At 38.9% G+C, this 23970-nt stretch overlaps 1 protein-coding gene across 2 annotated transcripts in view; it reads left to right on the top strand.

The window, feature by feature from the left end:
• The first annotated feature begins 377 nt into the window (after positions 1–377).
• The window catches only part of GRXCR1 (glutaredoxin and cysteine rich domain containing 1), a 43301-nt gene continuing 19708 nt past the window's right edge, over positions 378–23970 (top strand). Inside the window, exons 1-2 of one of the 2 annotated variants that reach the window (XM_085059896.1) lie at positions 390–776; positions 10041–10052. In XM_085059896.1, the coding sequence (XP_084916022.1) occupies positions 390–776; positions 10041–10052 (399 nt within the window). Of the gene's footprint in view, positions 786–10040; positions 10053–23970 lie in introns of both variants that reach the window. The other variant, XM_085059895.1, reaches the window with a different exon arrangement.

Raw genomic sequence — 23970 nt, 5'->3', positions numbered from 1 at the left:
CCCTCTCCCTCTCCCTCTCCCTCTCCCTCTCCCTCTCCCTCTCCCTCTCCCTCTCCTCCCTTAATGAGTCTGAATTTTTATTTTAATCAATGAATATAATTTCTCCCTTTCTTGCTTTCTTCCTCAGTGCTAAAAAGTACACAATGTCTTTTTAATATTTAATTAATGAGATCGCTTTTCAGGTTTTAGTTTAAAGGTAACCATAGCACAAATGCATCCATTATTAACTGCAGAACGGCAGTGGCTTCTCGGGAACCCTCTTTAGTTTAATATGAGAACCCCTGTCAACAGAAAACAGCGCCGATATTGTTGCTAAGTGTGACAAACTGGCAAATGCGATGGGCACCACGCTGGAACAATGCAAACTGTTTCTGTCCATGGAAGAGGCGATGTTCAAAAGCGAGGTGAAGGCGGACAGCGAGCGGCTCTCGAGGAAGGTTCGGTTCCGCGTGGCGTCCTCGCACAGCGGGCGCGTGCTGAAGGAGGTGTACGCCGACGGTGAGGCTGCTGACTCTCTGGACTCTGAGTATGCCAGCAGCTCTGAGACTGACCAGACCAGCCGGCTGAGCGAAGTGGACGGGCAGCAGAATGGACACATAGGGTCGGAGTGTGATGAAAATGAGAACGAGCAGGATGACTTGCTCATTTTAGTCAGAGCCACTAAAGAGAAGGGGTTTGGTACAAAGCGAGTCAACATCCTCAGCAAAAATGGCACAGTCAGGGGAGTCAAGCATAAAGTCAGCGCTGGTCAAGCCCTTTTTGACAATTTGGCAAAAGTATTTCAGGTAGGTGATGCAGTTCTGCTGGCTGCAAGCCCTCTCTCTGTTCCTTTTAACTCCACACACTATTCTTCCCTTTGGTCAAACTGCTCTCCTTTAGGATTTCTCAATATTCTGTCCCATTCCCATTGCTATCCACTTTCTGTTGTTGCATGAGAGAGGCTCACTGGTCCTTCTACCATAAAACAGCTCCACACTGCATATTGAGTGTGAACTTTGTTTTTCAAAATTGACCTCATGTTTGCTGAGGAGAAATATGTATGTTGTGCTTCCCATGTATGGATTAGGAGAGAAATGTAACAGAGGATTTAACTGGTGCTTTGCTGGAGATCTATACAGGTCTCCTGTACAGGGATGTGTCATTTACAGGGATGTGTCATGTTTCCACTCCTATTATATTAATTCTAATGAGTTTACGATGTTATCTACTGTTCCCTACATGTAAATATGTATACTTGCAAATTCCATTCTGTTTAATCTGCAAAGTAGATCTAACTAGGTGCAGGGTGGCAGCAATGACGGTTTTCCCACATGAAAATTTCAGGGGAATGAAACCTTAGAGGTCTCTTTTATTAATATCTGTATTCTATCTATTTTGTAGAAGGAGCAGAATATCTGTATTTGAAACAGTATATGCCACACTAATGCCTTAGGCAGAGAAACACAGGCCTTCAGAAAAATCAAGATAAAAGTTCTAAAATATTTATCCCATATATATAATTTATCTCTATATGCCACTCAAGCCTTTCAATCATTAATATTCACACAGATAGCAACAAGTGTGCAACCAGACTCTTTCTGAAGGTTCTTAGAATCCAGAATTATGCTTTTCAATTAAATTACCCTGTGATAGCTTCAGGGCATTATTTAAAAACTTTTATGCAGTTTTCGATCATGGGGAATTTGATATTACTAATGAGAGTTTTTGCATTTTGAAATTACTTTGACATGAGGTAATGTCATATTACATTTATGAATGGCTGTAGATTAACATTCTCTTGCTTCCGGATATGAAATTATCCTCTGTGTTGTATCTAAATTAACAGTCTTTTTATCAATATGAATGTTCCTGTGGAAGTCGAAGTTTCAGAGGAGAATTGCCTGTTCAGTTTTGTTCTTTACATCATATCACATAGCACTTGAGTAGTTTGCTTTCTTTGAAGCTACTCATGGAAGATTTTGTCCTTGAGTTCCTCACTCTGATAAAATTTATCACAAATTCACTTTTTCTAGGCAGATATGAATCACAAAGTACTAACTGAAGCATGTTTGGGTTCTTCTCCAACTTAAATTCCACTGTTCCGTGCTGTTTCACTGCACAGAGTACACCATTTTCTCACACTAGTCTCATTACTTCCTGAAAGCTGTCTTCTACTACATCAGTGACACCAAGCTAAGAAATTTGAATCAGCTAAATAAAGAGACCCATTTGAAGGCATATGTACCTTAATTTGTGCCTCTGCCATACTGCTTTTTCTAACCCCAGTTTTAGGCTGGAAGTTCTTCAGGAAAGGCCCATGGATTGAAATCAATGTACTTTGATTGCAAAGCTTCTTGTATTCCTAGCAGAGTTAATGCTAGGACCAGTGCTGTTTCCATGATGTGTTTTGCCAGAAGAAAGTATTTTCTTGAAAGGAGGCATATCCATCTTATCACTTCAGAAAATTACATGCATCCAAGTCTACCAGAGAAGTCTTTAATTAAAACATGTAAAATAATGACTGGTTTAAAAGGTGGTAAGGAATTTTTTATTGACAATATTTTACTGTGGAAGAAAGGGGAAGAATTAAATTATCAGATGAAAACAAATGAAATAGTTTTTCATACCGCATGTAATTACAATGAAGAACTCTCTGCTACAGACATTGCAAAGTCCAGAAGAAAAGGCAGGTTTTGAAAGTGGATGGGGAAAATACATGTGGAACTGAGCAGCTTTTTCATAGGCAGGTCTAGATGAGTGATTTCCAGAAATAACTGTATATTCTTACATTAAACACCTGCTGGATCAAAGACATGTATTTGATAATACGGAGAATATAATGATTTGAGGTTTCTACACAAACAAATTCCCATTTCCCCAGAGATAAAGCTGAAAGTCTAGTGAAAAAAAATGATGGTTTGCTATCTTTTATGTCATACTGTGAGCCAATTTTTTATGCCACATGGTGAGCACAGAGGAGAGCAAAACACAAAGGTTAGCTTTGAGATAAATTCGAAACTGCTCGATCCTAATGAGAAATATGATTGAAATCCGTCCAATTACAAATGAAATCATGTCGTTTAGAATGAGATTAGAGGATGATTTCTAGTTTTCTTTAAGCGTGTTTCAGACAATTAATTGTGCTGTAATACCAGTTAGAGAACAACAAGTGTTCTTTCAAAGATATAATAAGGTAGAAAGATGTGTTTATTAGCAGGTACAACATAAAATCTCTTGATCTGCATATTTTTATAAGTTACCTCTGATTATGTGAGGTCATCTGCAGTTACATGTTTCTCTCAGATAAACAGCAGCAGAGGTAGAACAATAGTTAAGAGGAGAGTGCCCCCTCCCTGAGGAGAGTCCATCTCTGGCCCTTTGATGATCCAGCAGCAGGAAATCTGCTGAGATAGGTTCATTGCATATTTCTCAGAGTTAGTGTCAAAGCCAGTATTTGTAGTCTCACAGTATGCTCATGAACTTTTGACAATCCTGTATTGTAAGCACTGATAAATTCTTGTATGCAAACACTTCTTATTCAGTATTTACTCTATCATGTACTGACTAAAATGTGTATGTAAGAAGATAAATACTGAGTGTGTGTGTGTGTCTTGTCTTGTGATCCTGAAACTAGGGGGTGTTTTTTTACTGCAAGGTCAGCATTCTGATTCTTTAGACTATTTCTGAAAATTCCTCTAATATACTATTTTCCCAATTCCCAAGAGGTTCTCTGTGATAGAGGAGAGATCCTTTAAAGCAAATCACTTTTCTCAGGTATTCTAGGGATAAGCAGGGATTCATTAACTGGGCTTCATTTTGTTGTGAATCAAGACCATTGATTTTTCTTCTGTTCAAATACCTTTGCTAAAAGCACTCCTGTGTATTTTAATGTTCTATGGAAATATTTGGATTTGTACATATTTTTGACACATTTTCTTACTACAGCTTTTCTACAGATTTGGTTCAGACACTTTCTTCCTGCAACAAACTTCTCTGAAAGAAAAATCTCACCTCTGGAGCTTTGCTCAATTTTAAGAGAGTGATGTAATGCAGGAAGTATTTCTAGACGAAAAGGTGGTTTTGGTTGTTGTTGCTATATGATATAAGCCTGGTATGAGAATGTGTATCTACTGCCAAGTAGATGTGTGTCCCCCGCTATATCTTCCCACAGTCACGCACTGAGCACTTCCCTCACCCACTCAATCTGTGACTTCTCATTTCCACTGTTCCCTGGGAAGCTGAGTCCCTCACATTTCTCTGTCCGAGGGCTGTCTGTCCCCAGATGACAGCTGCTCCAGCACTGTGACAGTGAAAGATCTCCCATCAGGTCATCCCTGCACAGCTGGTGAAGCTGCTGCCAGGTGAGTGGAAGAGCAGCTGCTGCAGCTGGGCTAACACAGCCGTGGGGATGGAACGTGGGACAGAGCAGGACACTTCCTTTTTCCTGCTTCGTGGCAGAACATTCTGGGGGAAGAAAGGTGGAGAGGCGACCAGCTTTGTTGATGCTTCAGGACAGCACAGTTTCCATGGCAACCCCTGCAGCCTTTTCCTCCTCGGGGTGGATGCCACGAACGACTGTTGACATAGCAACCACATCCTGGCAGGGGTGAGGAGTGGTGGGTGGGGTGGCGATGGGTGTTGGCATAACAACCACTCTGGGCGGGGAAGGTGGGAGGGAGGTCACCGGTGGTCATCGGTGGAGGTCAGGGACAGTCCCATGTGTCACCCAGCCTCCACTAGCACCGAACCTGGGCCTGGGGCAGCCCCCCACAGTGCTGGAAATACAGGCGTGAGACAGCTGGGGACATTTTATTTGTGAGAAACACGCACTGCTGAAAATCCTGAAAAGCAGGAAGGAGCTGGAACTCCCAGTCTCTCTGTTCATGCATCTCCTTGATATAAATGACATTTTCTCATGTTGATACACTAAAACCGACAGCATTGGCAGCTCTGAAGCTGGGCAGCTCTGAAATGACTTGCCAATTGTATCAGAAGCATAATCCTCTTCTCTGCATATCTGAAGCAATTGTGTTTTTATTCCAGTACAGTACCAGAAATTTTGTTTTCTAATATTACAATATTGTTTAAATGTGAATGAGTATGAATATTTTCTATATCTTTCCCTAAAAAGTAGTGGAGAAATAGTTCTTTTTCACTTGAAATAAATATAATTTTCTTCACAACCAATTTTTATGACTAAGCTATTCCTATGATGGCTTTCAGGTCACATGGAGCAAAAATCCTTGGGTTTTCTGATACATTACTAGATAGTGCACTGATCATTTTATGCCAGACTGGGTTTCCATCCCAATGTGCAATGTAATGGAGCTCAGCCAAAGGTTTTACACAGGTCTCTCCTCATTTTCCATTTTTTCAGCATGGGTATTTTTCCTCCATTTCCATACTTACACACTCCACTGGCCTTCCAGCCTCCTCTGAAAGGTCACGTTCTGCTAAATTAGCCACAGAACTCATTCTCAGGCAGGGCCTGCTGACGTCTCTTGCAAAAGGGCAGGCCTGGTTAACAAACCTGATGAATGCCTTTGTGAGCACTGCGTCAGGGAGGATATGGGTGAGGAGTCAGACATAATGTACTCAGCCTTTACACTATTGCCAAGCACAATTTCTCAGGTAGAGCTCACACTTAGGGTTGCAAAGTGAAAGTCATTATTCAGCCTGATAAGGAATGAGCTTATTAATGTTTAGAGAGAAATGTGGGAAAGAATCAGGTGGAAGCTTGTTAAGAGAAGGAGAGCTTTTCAGGTGGTTAAGTGCACTTTCATCTTTCTTTACTTGTAGGTTACCTGGAGAAGTGAATACACAGCAGGGCATGCAGAGCTTACAAACAAATAGGGCTTGCTAGAATCAGAGACAAAGTGAAATACAGCAGCAAAACCAGAAAGTCTGTCCTCCAAAGAAGACAGAGGCTGCAAAATGATGTTAAGGACAGTTTCTTGTGTACTAGTACAAGCAAAGGTTTTTAGGGTGGGTGGCGTAGGGAGGGCTCCAGCCTCTGAGCATATATCACTACAATCCCCAAAAGTCTGGGGAGATGAGAAAGAGAGATCTGCTCTTTCACTTGAGAAGTCATGATGAGATCAGCAAGTCTTCCTTGTTGATTGGCAGATGATCAGTGCTGACACTCCAGAATCATTGGACTCTTTGAATTCAAAGACCTCTGCTAGGACTGGACAAAAATTGTAAAAAGTCTCCTGAACTTTGCCTTCATATTCTCATCCATACACACCACTCTGTGACTCCCAAATGGACATAATTTACAAAAGAAAAAGATGTGATGGATTGTTTGTACAGAACATTTGATGTAGTAATGTTCCTTAAATGGATAGAGATAAATCCCAGTGAGCTGCAGGTATTTGAGGTACAAACTTCCAGTGTATATTCCTAGAGTTAGCAAGTCTGGAAAACTAATTATTGAACAGTGTTGCACTGAAATCCACTGGAGGACAGGAAAAATTCTAATGACACAGAGGATCGAGTGATTATGAAAAGCAGCCTTTTGCTTGTTACAGAAAAATAAATGAAAATTTGACTAATGCTCTGCCTTGGCCATGTGCCTCAGAATCTCAGGACTGACAGGAACTGACAATTACCTCCCACTTGTGTCCTACAGGAGCCAAAGAATAAGGGTTCCACTCCCTGTCCCACCTGCATGGCTTCATGCAGTAGGTGTCCCATGAGCATGCCTGCTGGATCAGCTCCTACACAAAAAGTAAATAAGCAGATGCTGCTTTGTTACAAATTATGTCTGCAGGAGGCAGTGATGGGAGATGAACTTTGAAACAGACAGTCACAAGACAGCCAGAATAAGTTGTTGGAGCAGGAGCAGAGCACAGGCTTGCTGCTTCTCGGCTTAACATACCAAATACTACTGTGTTCTGCAGCATTATGCTTGACTTCCATTTCCTTCCTTCCTTCCTTCCTTCCTTCCTTCCTTCCTTCCTTCCTTCCTTCCTTCCTTCCTTCCTTCCTTCCTTCCTTCCTTCCTTCCTTCCATCCATCCATCCATCCATCCATCCACCTATCGCATTGTTCCTGCATGGAGGTATCCTAGAAAAGCTTGCAGCCTGTGACTTGCTTGTTAAGGAAAAGAGGTAGAGAGGAGACTGAAACAGGCATTCAAGGCACAAGAGATTGCAAATAATCACGTTCTGCCACCTTGTTTCATCCTCTCTCTTTAAATCTAAAAATAGTTTTGGTGTCTTTTTGAAAGAATGAATACAAATGTCAAATGGAAAAAGAGGCTTCCTGGTTGTACCAAGTGGGATTCCTAAGTCACATTGGCCTCAGGAAATTCTCTGAGCTGGAAATAGTCATAAAATGAAACAGTATTAGCAGGAAATGCCATATATGCTTTCCAGACTCTTACTTTTAATTATCTGTCTGGTAGATGACCTGGAATACCAGATGAGCATAGGGTCTGAGCTTATGCACTGCTCTGGGACTCTTACATAATGTCCCTTTGTGGGACTGCTCAATAAGGTGCTCAGCTTTTGAATTAACATGGAAAATACTTCATCTTGCTTCAAACTAACTTGAAAAAGAGTCATGTTACACAAGCAGCCTATCAAAAAAATCTTAGGATATTAGTGCAGAATTTTTTTCTACTTAGTCTAAGAGAAGGACTTTTTTTTTTTCCTGAATTAGCCACTTAGAACAGAGATGAAAAAGATGAACTGATTAGCCTTAATCATTAATTAGTAGCAATAGTTCTTGTCTCTTGCCATCTGAAGCTCAACGCGGTAACTCAGAGGGAAAATTAGGAGAAAATATCTTTTGAAGTATTCTTAAAACTAGGACTATCAAGAAAATTTGGGGCAATTCACTTTTCTTTGACATGGTACAACAGCCTGCCTGCTAGTTCATTGCTCCTGAATCTATGCATGCCTTTGACACAGCAAATACACATTTTGTAGAACACATAAAGATGAAATAAATTTCCCATGTACTTAAATCCTATCATCATACTTGGTCATTGACCCTTGATTTTGTGTACAAACAGATTACCCTGCAAGCAAATATTTAAGGGTCTTCATTGCACTTGAGTGTCTTAGGTGAAGTATGTTTTACTTAAAACTTTACAAACATGGAAGCAAATATTTGGCTACATTGGGCCAATTTGTCACCAGAGTTTTCAACTGTACAATTGAAAAAATATGGTAACAATGAGTACGGAAAACATCTCCTTTATTAAAATGTTAAAAAAATTTATAACAAGTTAGGTGCATTAAAATCTCATTATTTAGTTTACAGTTCTCAAAACTGTTTCAGTTCTGAACTAGGATTTGCAAATACACAAGTAGGCTTACACAAGTAGGCTTACACAAAGTAGAAAATATAAATGTATATGTGCCACAGGTATTGTGTTGCTAGACTGCTCTGTCTGTCAACAGCTTGCTGTGATATTTATCTACTAGGCTTGGCAGTTTATTACATACTGCACCAAAACAAGGTATGTGATTAATAGCTTGAAAGAAAGAAATAGTCAGAGACTTTTTTTTTGGCTAGAACTTTAACCTGTGACTGTAGTATTTGGTAGCATCATAATTTGGTAGCTGAAATATAATAAAACATTCTTCAGAATGGAATTTGTTACCAGAGAGAAAAGGATAAAGCTTTCATGCATGAAAACCTTTGTAATTGCTGCAGTTTACATTGCAAGGTAGTACAAAACATGAAAATCAAACCTCACTGAATTTTTCCAAGGCTTGTAAGAGGAATAATAGACAGGACAGCATCCCCTGCCTGTTGACTTTGAAAAGAAGCTGGAAAGTTACAATTCCCCATTTGAACAGGCAATCTTGTGCTTTTGCTTGATGCAAATGCAGTTATATTGTGGAGAAGCTGCCACAGAACCAATCTTTATAGCCTCCATCCTACAAAGCAACAGAAATGGTCACAGATGAGCAGCTGGAGTCACTGAGGTAGAGACTCATTTCACGCATGGCAAGAAAGAAGACAGAAAAACCATCATTCATTGCTAGTATGAATTGTGGAAAGCATTTTAACAACCTCAGTACCATTTTGCTTCGGAACTTTATCTAGAGACACCATCAATCAGTGTCAGAGGAGTATGTGTTCTGTACTGCAGAAAAATGACACACAGATTCATTCTTTCTCCATTTCTCAAAAAGAAATATAAAAAGCCTTACTGGCCAATATTTGCACATGTTTATAACACCATGCAATGCTATTTGCTGCACTGACAAATCAGTCAATGCTGGTACAAAGGCAAAGAATAGTTTCTTTGCAATTCACTCTCAGTACCCTTATTTCGAATACTACTGATTGATAGTTATCTAACAAGTTTTAAAACTATTAGGAATTGTCAGGAGTCATATACTGTTATTTAAGAAAAATCTGTTTCTCTTTGCAAAGTCTGTAAGACAGAAAGAACTCAGTTTCTACAGAGCTTACAGCTTTTTAAAGAAAATGTGGTATTTTCCTGCCCAGCTGCTCACATCATGCTATTGGTTTACTACATCTGAACACAAAGGACTGTCCCTCTTAGCCCTTCAGGCAACTGTGAAACATTTCCTTGTTGTTCAAGTGGAGAATGTCATAAGAGGCAGACCGACAGACACAGTGAACAAAGAGAGCTTTAAGCATTATTGCTTAAGTCCTTTCCACCTGTCACAGGTCCTAAGCTGCATCTTGAGAACTTCCCTTTCCAGGTGTTGGCTGATGAGGTCTCAGGTGAGACCTCACCTGCTGTGCTTCATCCAGCTCTGGGATTCTCAGCACAGGAGGGATAGTGCCCTGTTGGAGCAAGTCCAGAGGAGGCCCACCAAATTGATCAGAGGGATGGAGCACCTCTCTTATGAGGAAAGGCTGAGAGAATTAGATTTGTTGAGCTTGGAAAGGAGAAGGCTTTGGATTGATCTAATTGTGGACTTCCAGTACCTGAAGGGAACTTGCAGGAAAGATGGAGCAAGACTCTTTACAAGAGCATGTAGTGACAGGACAAGGGGGATTGGGTTCAAATTCAAAGACAGCACATTATTAGCTATTGGGAAAAAATTCTTTACTGTGAGGGTGGTGAGGTGTTGGAACAAGTTGCCCAGGAAAGTTGTGCATGCTCCACTCCTGGAAGTGTTCAAGGCCAGGCTGGATGAGTCTCTGAGTAGCCTGGTCTAGTTGAAAGTGTCCTGCTGATGGCAGATGGGCTGGAAGTAGATTATCTTCAAGGCCTTCTTCCAACCTAAAGCATTCTATAATTCTATGATGCTTTCAATCAGATTCACTCACATGCAGTGGGTAAATCTGGTTGTTCTTTCCAATCCCACAATGATTCAAAAATATAAGCACCTACTCAGACCCTCCAAGTCCAAACAAACTGTCATAAGCATTTAAAAGGCTCAGTTTCCTAATGAATTGTTCAGGAAATAGACTGTTCTGCAAAATATTGTCATGGCAGCTATTCTTGTGTCTGCTGGGTAGTCAAGCTTTTTGCAAACCTGTCTGCTTGGTGGATGATGTTCACATCCTCATTTGGAAGATTGTAGGGTGGAAGGACAATTTTACTGGGCAATATTTGCAGCTGAATGGAGGTAACTAATATTATATGTTTGGGTTTTTTTAGCTGCTCCTGGCTGGGAGTAGACTTGAATCATGTAGTTTTTTCAGCCAGGTGGTATTATCATCAGCTGCTCCAGCAGTTGCCTTTTGAAGACACAACAGCAATGGACAAGAGGTTTCAAAAAAAGGAGAGCTGTCTAATGAACTTTCTGATCTGTTTTTTTATGCTATCTCAATTCTCAGTTTGGCAGAAGGTTGTTCAGCTAGCAGAAATGCAATCAAGTATGGAGTTTCAGTATTATTTAAAGACATGACATGAAATTAGAATAAATCTTCTTATTGATTTTTCTTGTTGCACAGTATTAAATGATATCTATGCAAAACCATTGAAACATTCCAAAAGAAAAGCAGGCAGCTGATTTAATAATCTCAGCATCTTCATTTGTAATCTTATTCCTTGAACAGAACACATTTAACTGTATGGCATGATATAGATTCTAACCCCCTTGTAAGAAGATCATTACATGAAAAGTATGATTATATAAACATTAGTATTTGTTTTATTTTAAAAATACACATATCTGGGCAAAATCCTGAATTAAACTAGAACATAAACCTGCTTACACTGCCCTTGCTAAAACATTAGTCCAACTGCAGATGTGACACATACAGAATAACTAACTTGGCAGCTATTTTGACTAACAGATTTAGGAGCTGCTATAGAGCATGCAACCTGCTATATTCTGATTTTCAGACATTACACCCATATGGTTAAAAACCAAGAGAGAACAAAATCTTACCCCTTAGTGTTTTTCCAGCAATAGAACCTATAATTCTGCTTCATGAAGTTGTCTTGTATTTTGCTCACACAGAGCTGGTGGATGAGTCATCTGTCCCCTTTCATGCATCAAGGCTAGCAGCCACAGTATAGGTTATTTTAGGGCAGAGCTGGTTTATGTATGCTGTCTAGGAGTTGTATCCTCTCTCTCTGCATGAAAATCTCAAGCTTTCTGCCTTTTTTTAAAATCTGTTACTTAAAAAAGAAATGAAGCACTTTAAGTGTGCAATATAGATGGATCTTTAACTTAAAAAATGGATATTGGGTATATAAGTAATAATTAACTACTCAGGGTTTGAAGATGAAGGTACCAAATTTCTAGGTATTATTAAGTAATGAGATGGCTGAGACCATAGTTCCAATTAGGTTAAGTAATATAGCAGGGAAACAAGGTCCTTCATCACTCAGTGCTAATGCAGAACAAAGTAGGGCTATGACTACAAGATACTCTTTTGCATCACTTCCATATATTGAGTGATAGGGCTCTCTGAGAGGCAAGGACTGGATCAGCACTTTGATGCACTAATGACTCAGTAACTTTGATCTTTGCCTCGTTCAAAGATCTGGGCAGAATTCATTACGGGTTGCAGAGTGCATTGTGACCCCAGGTGAGATAATGCTCTTTGTCCACCTGGCAAATGGTTGTCCTTTCCCCTAACTGTGTAGTGCAAATGATAACTCCAACCTTTACAGAATAACCTCTTTTTATCTCCACCGCATGAATAACATTTTCAGGTAGACCTCAAGTTGTATTTAGCGTCGGGAAAGAAAAAGCACATAATTTGTCACATGTTTGGGATTGAAAACTAAGGGAGTGTGGTAGTTTCCCAGTTTTGCTCAACATTCCTTGGGAGTTTCAGGATTTTAGTGCATCTCATTTCAGCTTCCATTTGTAGGAATACAGAACAGATAAAATAACTTTTGACAGAAATCTTGTTATCTGCTGAACATGAAAACACCAGAGTGCATCCCAAATCAAAACCAGAATTTGTTTAACCCTTTCCTGTCATTTTATTGCTTAGGAAGGTCAATTGTAAAGAACTGATATTAATTTTTCAATTTTCTATACTGCTGATGGCAGTTGAGAAGGACACTTCATATCATTTATGCTATTACCTTCTTTAGTTGTTTTTTGAGTGAGCAGTTCTGTTAGATAAGATGGACTGACTCTAGGCTGTAATTAATCCCTGAAAGTCTGAAACAGTTTTCAATGAAAATGTAATATATTGTTGATGGAGCTAAGTGTAACTGATTAGGGCTTTCCTGAATACCAGTTTTTACTTGCTGATTCTCTCTAGCACTAGGAAAATCACCAGTTGCAGCACTGGTGCAAATACAAAGAAGTAATGGACTATTGTGCTGTTTCCTATGATATTCTGGTACATTGAAAGTAAGTCTTGGGAAAACAGGTCCACTTACCACACACAGCAGAGCTGACAAAGAAATAAAAGCCATGTAATAACATGAGCAGGACCTCACCAACTAACTGTTCTATTCTTCAGTCAGAAATGTGATGTATGGCATTTGCAAGAAACTCAATAGCTTAGAATACAATTTTCAAAGACCTCCAATGCCTGTTAATTAACCAAACTAGCCGATATTTGAGAATTATAAAGAGGATCACTGCATGAGTTAACTGCACCTGGCAGTGTTTAAATGTAAAATGAGTCAGATACCCCTGTATGTATGTATTATTATTATGTTATCATTAGCATTTATCAGTCTCTCTAGCAGTTTAAGGACACCAAGGGAATATTTTAGAAAGAATGAGTAAGGAACTGGTGAAAGAGAGGAGCAAAGAGAAAGAGGGAAGGAATAGAAATCTTCCTTTTTTAAAAACTTCATCTGCCTGGCAGAAAACACTATACGGGGTATTCCTAAGCTGCTGGCAAGTTAAAAAGAAATGGGCCAGAATAGACAGAGTAATTTTCATGACAGCCATTTGCTGCTGATCACACAAGTTTGTTTCTTTGCAGTATGAAATGTTCTACTGGGTGAAGCAGCAGTGACTACAGACAGATGGGGTCAGGGTTCTCCAACCAGGACACACCAGAGCGATGCTGTTTGCAGACCTCCACATGGTCTGAGATATCAAACACCTTCATTTTTATCTCTCTATCCTCAGCAAGTCCTGTTCTGGTTCACTTCTGACTAAAGCTATCCTTACTTACAGAATATTCTCAAAGATGACATGAGCTGGCCAATGATTGTCCCTGAATAGGCAACATAGTTTCAAACATCCCGAAGAGTGTGATAAATGACAAGCAAAATGACAAACTGCTCATGGCAAGAGAAAATAGGATTTGAACTCCACAACTGCTGTTTTAGGCAAATGTATTGTGTTTTTTTTAAACAGTTCAGGGTGTCATCATGGGAAAAGGTACAAAAGTAAACAGTAGAATTACCACCAAAGTCTGAGTATGTAGTAGGATTAAACATTCCATCCCAAGAGCATTAAACATATTTTAAAAATCCTACTCACATTATTAGAAAGGAATCCCCAAGGTAACTTAAAATGGGAACTGACAGTATGAAAAATAACTATGCCATAAAAATAACTAGTCATTTATTCAAATATTTCGTACATACATCCAAATATAGGCAAGTCTAGGGGTGTTTAAAAGTTCATTTTGGTCAAGTGACCAAACACTAAGTGATAAACGGAACACTTTCAAGTGGACATACGTGTTCCCTCCTTTTTTTCCAACCCTCCCTATTTTGAGTAGAACCAGAAATGAGAACGACCCAGAAGAAAAAAAAGCACAAAAATTGAACAATAGTTTTAAAACTTGTGAAAAAGTTCCATTTTATAGAAGTTCAAATTTCATTTTACTCAGTCTATTTATTCCTGTTAGTAGCTATGAAAGATAAAAGTGAAATAAACACTGACCAAATGTTGAATAATAATTATTTTTCATACTCCTACTTATAACTGTTATCAACAAGTGGTAACTCATACCTGTTATGCATTAAGAAATTAAATGGTGTAATCTAGGACAAATCTTCTAAGAAACGAGACTTATTCTCAGATTTCTGGGGACTGTAATTTGTTTAGAATTGTGTAATTAATACTAACATTCTACTCGTGACCCATCTGTGATCCATTGTTTCAGTTCTCTGGTCTTCCACACTATTTACAGGCACAGCTTCAGGCAGGCAGATGCTAAGCAGCTAAGCCATACATTTTTAATTTACTGATAGCAGCATTTCCTTAGGTGACATGCTGTAGACTTTTCCCCCCTCTTTTACATTAATTAGTTTCTGTTTGCAAGGTACATTGAGGTAACAATGACCTTCCAATTTGCCTGTTCTCTAATTATGTGTTGTCTGCTGGTAGACACAGAAAATGTGTGGGAATGATAAACTGTGAACAATTTTTACTTTCACATTTAGTTTGACTTCACAATTTTCCAGACATTTTAAAGTGCCTGTATCTTACTCATGTCCAAGGCACATTGCATAAACAATTATGCTGCTGTTCTGTAAGCAAAGTCTTCAGTGAACTGTCTCCAGGTAAACAGTGGAAGATAGCCAAAGTAGAAATTCAGCTCTTTCCTTGTCTTTTCTCATCGATGTAATATAGTAATAAACCATCACTAGGTAATTAAAAGCTGGGTTCCCTTAGTTTCACACAGATCAGACATGTTACTGTAGCCAAATGATTCTAATATGTAATGAAATTTCAAGCCAAAATTTAGTCCCAAATTAAAATATCTCCAAATGCTCACAGGATTCATGCAGCAACATAATGTTGTACATTTGTGTAAACATCACAGCTGTGTCCATTCCTGTCACAACATCAGTCATATCTGCCAGAAATAATACTCTTCTTGCAGAAGAGGGAACTTTCAGTTTGACCCTTGATATGCAATGCTTCACAGCAAGTTTTCTTTGGACTGGGTGTGAATTTTGTTGCAAGTTATTTACACATAATCAAGTACTTCACCACTTTTGTAAATTTTGTGTTGGATGATTTTTGAAGGAATTCAACTTACGTCAAGCAGTGCAGGAGATGAGACAGAAAATGATGTGGAACACTGGGATTTAATGAGTGAAACACAAGAGGATATTGGTGGGGAAGAAAAAGTCCTCCCCTCCCCTCAAAAAGATAAATCTAACCAAAAGCTGTAACTAGTGGAAACGAAGATCATGGCAAATTGTTTCAGCTGGGTTGTAGATACTGAGATAAGATAATTTGTTTTCAGAAAATCTCAAGTGGTAATTACACAAGGCCTGTGACTGTGAATACATAGGATTGGCTGGAGGGAAATAAAATAGAAACACTGATCTTGTAGAGGGAATTCAGGAGATAGATCAAATACTGTGGAGAAAAACTGAGTTTACCCAGGAGATGCTGGAGAAAACTCCCTGGGATCTGGATTCATAGAGATATCTTGGAGATAAATGGAAGACCTGTGTTGTCGGTTTGAGAAACATTGTTTGGGAGCCTGAGAAGCTGATGTGTTGGCTGTGGAGAGACTCTGCAATAGTTTTAAGTGCTCTGTATCTTCAGTGTTAATATGATTAGGTAAATGTGTTCACTTGGATTCAGAAAATTCCTCAACAAGGTTACCAGAGAGAGAAACTATACTTCAAATTCAACATTTCAGACCTAAACTACAACCAACAGAAAGTGCCAAAGGGCAGAGTTCATCTGAAATGATGGCGTCGTACATGGTCCGTGGCAATTCACGGTGATGATCTTTATACAAAAAGGCAAGATATTTGTGACATTTTCAGTGAGTATAAATGTCCAGAAACCAGGAAACTGTGTTCACCACAAATGCCCCAAGTTTCATCTGGGGACATCTATCTGCTTTGTGGTGTGACTCCCCTGGTGGGCTTCTCTCCCACTTTGCCTGATTCATTATATGCTCAGCCCTATTGAAAGGTACCAAGGAGGTCCCATCTACTTCTGAGCTGGCACCATGGAAATCAGCTCCCAGCTGATCTGCAGCTCACCTGCAGCACAGGCTTGTGATTTTGACCTAATTTAAATCTCCTGGAAAGGTAAGGGCCTCACTTCAATCCGTTCTTCAACAGTTGCCAGAAACGTCAAGTGTGGCAGTGAAGTACTCTGTGTTGAGAGAAAAAAGCCAAAAGGGAGAGGCAGCAGAAGAAAGGCTTCTGCATGCTGGCAGTGTTGGAGGAAATAAAGTCTCTCCTGGAGGCCTGGCAAAATTGGGTGTTCATTTTAAAACTTATTTTGAAATTAATGACTTTGATATGGAAGAGAGATGAAGAGCAATCAGGGTTTCTAGAGGGAATGGGAAGCTTACTCTGCAATCTGGTCAGATCTTTGAAGTGAAGAAAGAAAAAGGGATGAGGAAAACATGAGCTTTCAATTACAGCTTGAATTCAGAAGTTTTGGCAAGGACAGATGAACGGGAATATGTAGGGGTACTTCAGCCACACTTCTTGTTGACCGACATTAAGATTATTCCTCTTGTTCATTCTTTTGATTACAGCTTAAAAACACTTATATTTTAACCACATCTTATGGTAAATTTTCTTTGTATTATTTTTTTTAGGGAAAAGAACAAACTGTGGCATAATTTCCACTAGAACTTCAGTTCTGACCACAAGGGAATTTGAAGTTTTGCAAAATTTGTGCAGTTTTTACCTTTTAATTTTCCTGAATTTAGCTCTTCGTCTGTACCTGACCAGCACAGTCTAGTGCTTAAGAGGTGGTAATAAAATTTAATAAGCACTTCTAATCAGCATTTATTTTATGCAAAGACCCAAGAAGCAGTTCTGAGAGCTAATATATCCTATAACACTGTAACACAATTGTGCAGAAGTATGGGTTTCAATTTCCTGATCCAATGATTACATCAAACAAAGAAAAAATGTTTATATTGCCACTGAGATTGTTCAGCTGGAAGCCATTTATCAAACATAGCAGATAATCAAACACCAGGAACACTAGCTTATAAATCTCCTACGAGCACTGCACCTGTGGAAAACAAATGTTTCCCTGGTTGGATGCCAGGTTACAACACACTACAATCAACCTTGAAATACAGAGTAGGCACAGAGGGGTAATATGGCATAACCCAATGGCAAAGAAAATTCATTTTTAGGACAGGTGCTGACTGGAGTTTGCACAATGTGGAATCACAGAATCATAGAATGATTTGGGTTGGAAGTGACCTTAAAGATTATCGAGTTCAAACCCCCTTGCCAGGGGTGCCACTTGCTAAACGAGGTTGCCCAGAGTCCCATCTAACCTGCCCTTGAACACTTCCAGGGATGGGGAATTTACAACTTCTCTGGGCAATGATGTAGCCTGTATTGGTTAAGGTAGTTATTAAGCATGGTCATATTAAATGGAAAGAAATATTTTATGATCTAGTGTTGTTCCCCGTCTCAAAGGAGCCATTTTGCAAATACTGTGTTTATAAAGTAAAATAATCCTAGCACCTTTCCTCTTGTATAGGGAATTATGCTACTCTTAAATGAATTGATAAGGGAAGAAGAGCGTAATATATGAACAAGCTGTTTGATTAACAGCATCAGAGCAATTATTAACTTTCTTTACTCTCTGCTTTCCCAATCAGTTTGTTTCAGAGATGGCAAAATACAGTTACTGAACTAACAGATGAAAATACAAGGCTGGAATGTGCCTGCCACTGAAGGCTGAGAAGCACTCAAGCTCTCAGTGAAGATGAAGATCAATGTCAGAAAAAGCAAGTGTACTTCCCATGTGGTCTGAGACCATTTTGCTCATCTAACAAGAAAACACTGTGTTTGGTAAAATACATACACTAACTCCCACGGAACTTTATCCAGGTGAATAGTCAATAATGTGTGCTCAAAGAATTGTGCTCCAAGAGAGAAAATAATTTTATGAAGTATACCTCAAGTCAACCTTCTTAATGACAAATACATTCCCTTTGCCCTAGTATGTTCTAGGAAATATTGCTGTTTCATTCACTTCATTTAGTGAATGCCTTGTGAACAACAGAGCTTTCTCTCTGTCACATTTACATTTACAAGGCTGAAACTTGGCTATCAGTTGGAACTGGTTAAAGACCTTGAAATGTATCTGTATTTTTAGTCTAACAAATTGATACAAAATGATCATCCTAAAGTAATTCTTTCCATGGCTTACAATGATTGATATACTCAAATGATCCAAACAATGGGACAACACCCAATTCCTGATTTCAAGTGTTGCTTAATACAGGAAGCATTTGGCTACAGAGACATATTTTGTAGGAGAGACCATAATGAGGCTGAGAGATTGTATATGAAGTTTCAATTGTCTATTTTGGTGTGAGATCCCACAGCATACTTAGAAAATGAAGGGGAAAGTTATCATATTCCTTGCTGAAACTTGGCTTAGATATTTTCTGACTGCTGCCTTAATGATGCACTGGGAGGTTCCTGCTGTAAACGAACAGAAAAGAACTGAATCTGTCTCTCCTAAGAAAATAATTGCATAATATTTTTGCACTATTACTGTGCTGGTTGATGAAAATTTTCTGAAATAATTTTCTCTGTTAACACTGTTAGGAAAATTGCACTATACTGAATTTTGTGTGGGATTTTTCTGATATGAAAGAAGCCATAAAGATGAAGTGATAGGAATAGGGGCAATAACTTCCAACAGAAGGAGAGTGGTTTAGATTAGATATTAGGAAGAAATTCTTTACTTTGGGGGTGGTACGGCACTGGAACATGTTCCCCAGAAAAGTTGTGAATTCTCTATCCCTGGAATTGTTCAAGGTCAGGCTGAATGGGGTTTTGAGTGACCTGGTCTAGTGGAAGGTGTCCCTGCCCAAAATAGGAGGGGTGCAATCAAGTAGGCTTTGAGGTCTGTTTCCAACCCAAACCATTCTATGGTTCTATGATTTTCTTTGGTAGTAGAAATTCCAAAATTATTGGCAGTCCAACTTTTTACTGGCAAAATAATTACCTGTGGGCCCATGTGGCTGGCTCTAATATTGTATTGATATTTGCTCTGTGCTCCATAATATTGTGTTTTACTTGGTGTCTTTATAAGGCCTATGTGAGGGGAAGAGGACACTAGCAAATTGAATCACACAGATCTCTGCAACAATTAAGGGGTTTTCAAATATTAGTAACAACTCAGCTGTTACCTATCTTAGCCTACTCCTCACACATGAGGCCCTGGCTGAAGTGGCTTCATATCAATGTCACAAGACAGTCTAGGTACAACTTGTCTGGCTTCTGCTGGATTCAGGTGTGTTTCACAGAACTGCACAATGTTAAAGGAGGTTGTTGGACACTCCTTGTTTCAGGTTCTAGTGCCCCATGCAAACTGCTGAGCACAAAACTATTTTCAGTACCTCCTGCCTCTTCCCCTCCAATCTTTGTGAGGAGTGTCCTTGCAGAACAAAGAAATGCTTCTTTCTTATAAACCAGAGTAGCATATCCAAGAGTCTTCCCAGAGATTCTCACTTTTTATATTTGAGAAGAGTTTCTTGGAGATGTCAAATTGGAAAATATGAGGAGAGAGAAATAAGGAGTGAGCAAACAAAAGAGAGAAACAAGCATTATATTACAGTGTTTCTTCCCAGGAGAAGCACAGATTAGGCAAGAGTTAATCACAGGAACATTTGCTTCTGATTTTCAAATATTTCACTTTATCCTATCATATGCAGAATGGCATAAATACATTAATAAGAAAATACTGATAGGACTTTCAGCACCTGATAAATAAAATCCAATTAGGCATGGACAGATATGGATCTTCTTTCAACTAATTTGAACATATTTTTCATTTATTTGAAATGCGTTTTGCCCTGGCTGACTTCCCAGCATTGCTGTGCCCTGTTGAACAAGAGCTGCTTTTACCCCCGAGCCAGTGCCAGACCTGTGTCACACAGTTTGACTCCAGAGGCTGCAGAGGCAGAGGCAGCAGGGTCTAGCAGAGACCGTGAACCCTGGGGAGATAAGCTGTTCTCTTCTCTGGGCTCAGGTCACCTGTGAGCAGCTGTAACCTGGCTGTATGAATGTGTGCTGGATGAGCAGCAATAAGGGCTCTGGGAGGTGAGCTCAGCTGGAGTCTTTGTACCTCCTGAACCTGCCCAGAGCTGAAGCATTACAAAGAGCAGGGAGAGGCCAGGGCATGCCCTCTGCTCATTTGCTGTGGTATTGTAAGTATTCTTTCTGCTTTGAAATCAAAACACTTTGATATCCCTTGAACAGCAGTCTGTGCAGAAGATATGTGGAAAAGTCTGCAGTGGCAGAAAAAGAGGCATGATGCTGTGTTTTATTATTTGGGGAACAGAAGAGGTAATGACACACATACATGTGGTATCAGAGGATGGAAAGGCTTCCTTTTGGCTTTTCATGTTTTAGTATACTGCCAAGTGATTTTAGGATGAAAGGAACAGTATAAATATCAGATGCAATATTATTATTACTTTTGTTATTTTCTTATGACATCCCCAACATTGATATACAGTCTGAAAAGTACAAATGAATTACAGATATGTATATAAATATGTTATACCAATATCTGAGGTATAATTGCACACTGTATCTATTTTACACTGCAGCTAAGCAATTTTGAGGACATCAACCTTCAGGAGGTAAAACTGTGCTGTTTTACAATCAGCAGTATATGTTGTGTGTGTAGATAAGAGAGACAAGAATTGCCCAGGAGTTAGATCAGAGAATTCAGGCTACTGTTGGATCATAGTCCTTCTCTGTAACTGTGTCCAACCCCTCAGAATTATCTAGTCCTAAGAAACATGAACAGGAAAAAAAGAGATGTCTCATGCCGTGTGTTGTGACAGGCAGAGGAGCCTGTGCTCCTGTACACTTTTTGGAAATTGATGTATTCCCAGGGCTGCTGTTTGTGGGGGAGGTGAGTTACAGCAGACAGCCTGACAAAAGCCACACAAGTATCTGTGCTGTTTTAAAAGCTGAGAAGAACAGTGACCTGAACACTTTCCTGGAGAAAGCAAAGATAGTACCTGTTTGGAAGTGCCCCAGAATCTCTAGCTACCTTGTTTAGGAGTGCAGCTCTTGATGATCTTGCTTGTAATTGGTACTGATGGACCTTCCCAGCCTGCTGATAGTTATGAGGATTGGCAACTGGTGATGTCATTCCACTGCCCTAAGGGGTCACAGATAACAAGTCCTACAGTTTAATAGTCCCTTTACTTGCCAAAACTGCATAAGAAAAAGTATAATGTTATTTTAAGAGAAGTCCAGTACATGCTTTGACTTGAGTATATGACTTGCTGAGTTGCAGATACCAGTCTTCATTCTATTGAGCTTTTCTAAAATGCATGGTTTCCTTAATCTAATATAGGTCTGAATTTTACTGAATATTGATGTAGTGCCAGGTCCTTGAAGGCAATGCAAACAGGACTGCAGTATTAACGTAATAAAGCACTTAAGAGAGGCTATAAATTCAAATTTAGGTGTGCACAGGCTTTTGCTGTGTGAGAGCCCATGAAGGGCTGGACTGCAGTGAAGTGGAGTGGAATGTGATTTCATACCAGGAATGCACACCATGACTGGGGACTGCTTGCAACAACTTCAGGAGGTGTAAATACATCTAATTTGGCAAAGAAAAGCATTTTACTTTGGTAGATGAAATTTTTGTGTTGGAAGAGAACTTCTGACCAGCAAATCAATTCTCCTTGAAAAATGATGTTAAAATTTTAATTTGAACCAGGCAACCAACAGACAGAATGGACTGATTCACAACACCATTAGCATTGTTCTATGTGGTTATGATGGCAAATATTGTGGTTTTTCTAGAACACAGACCTTCAGTCTTCAGCCATCTCATTCAAAGAATGCTACATAATTTCACATAAACAGTGGCTTGATGAAAAGGTGTTTGTCATTAAATGCTATACATTTTTGAAAACATGTATGTTCAGTATCGTAGAAAAAATGGAAACATTTTGGTCATAGCTTTTGTCTTTTAAATTGTCTTTCATAAAACGTTAATGAATTTTAGTATATGTTTTAAAAGTCTTTAAAAATGCAAAGCTAGTAAAAGCTTGCAGAAATTAACTAGTTAAATTATGGGTTGTTTTTCTGCAGAACTTCTTCAACAAGAAAGTTATAGCTATTTTCTTCCCTTCATTTTCTGTGCGCAAAATAAAAACAGAAATTCAAATCAGATTGTGATCAGAAAATTAGTGTTAGATCAAAATTCTTCTTGCCGTTCAGTTATTGATACAAATTCAAACTATAAATGATGTAATGCCAATTATAAAGTGAGCAGCTTAATTGAAAGTTTTTAGACATGTAAATATATATATATGTTTTACATAAATTATATATAAACAGAAATTATTTATTTTAATTTTTTTTACTATGGTTTTCTTTTGCTCAACATTTTCATTAGATCATGAGTGTTGTATTTACTCACTGAAGCATCTCTGGCACAGGGTTTGTAACCTGCTCTAGATTCCTGCCTCAGCCTACTTAGTGAATCAGATACTGCTGCCAGTCTGATAGTATCTAATTACAGAGCCAAGGGGTGCATAATTCAGCAGAACACTCTGAGATGTTGAAAGATGATATTCTGAGACAGAGAAGAGCATATCAGCTCTTGATTTAGGTCACACAAGCAATTCAGTACTGCGTGAATAACATGTTGGATGTTATACCTGAACATAGTAAAAATATTTAAAAATCTCATATGTGATAAAGCTTTTCAGCTTTTACCAAAGTACGACACCAGCTCAACTTTTTAAAAATTTATTACTTCATTCTTAAAAAGAATCAAATGTAAATTTGTGGGTGATGCTTCCACTGAAATTAAGGATTTATAAATATGCATGTAAGATAAATAGCTATTATTTTCATCCAATGGGGTTAAAGCACAAGTTAACTCCTTCTATCTAGAGAGAGGATTAAAAAAATCCCGTGACTACTTTGGTAATGTTGCTCTCATGGTTTTCATTTGCAACCAAATAAAAATAAGGCTAACATAATGAGTATAGTATTCCTCTCACTGATGGACTTGTCTGTTTACTTGTTTTGCAGACATGGTCACATACAAAGATTTTCAAAAAGCAAATTTTACCACTGTTTTTGGAGCAATCACTTTATGCCCCGAGGTATAGCAGTGGTCCTTATACTACAGGTGGAAAAGCATTAGCTTGGACCACCATTAGCTGTTAGCTGTGCTGCAAAAATGTCCATATTAAGGGTTTTGGTCCAAAGATAATAAGCCACTCAAAGCCAGCAAGGCAGACAAAAATGTATTATAGAAAATGATAAAATATATTAAAGAAAATCTATAGTATTTAGAGAGTGATTTATGACAAATATGCTGATGAACTAATTTAGTATTGTTATTCAATATTTAATTTTATAAATTCCCCTCACAAATAGAAGAGAAATATCTGCTCAGACTGGTGGGACTGGTCAGGGCCAAGTTAGCCATGAGACCAATAAAAAAACAGAGACTCTTCTTGCTGCCTGTTCAGTTGCAGCTGGACTCAGAAGTCAGGGATAAGGTGTGGTGGGGAAAATCTGAACCCAGAGATATCTATGAGAGATTTATCGTATTTATCTGGCTTTCAGAAGAAGCCAGAAAGCACCATGGAAACACCTGACTGTTGTACTGTCTTTTCAGAGCTGCTGAGAAGTCTGTTATTATTGTCAAGGCA

Source organism: Lichenostomus cassidix, chromosome 4, assembly GCF_008360975.1.
Source record: "Lichenostomus cassidix isolate B80296 chromosome 4, HeHo_3.0, whole genome shotgun sequence".
In the NCBI taxonomy this organism is placed as follows: Eukaryota; Metazoa; Chordata; class Aves; order Passeriformes; family Meliphagidae; genus Lichenostomus; species Lichenostomus cassidix.
The sequence above is the reverse complement of the archived record's forward strand: the minus strand, read 5'-3'. Positions and strand labels throughout refer to the sequence as shown.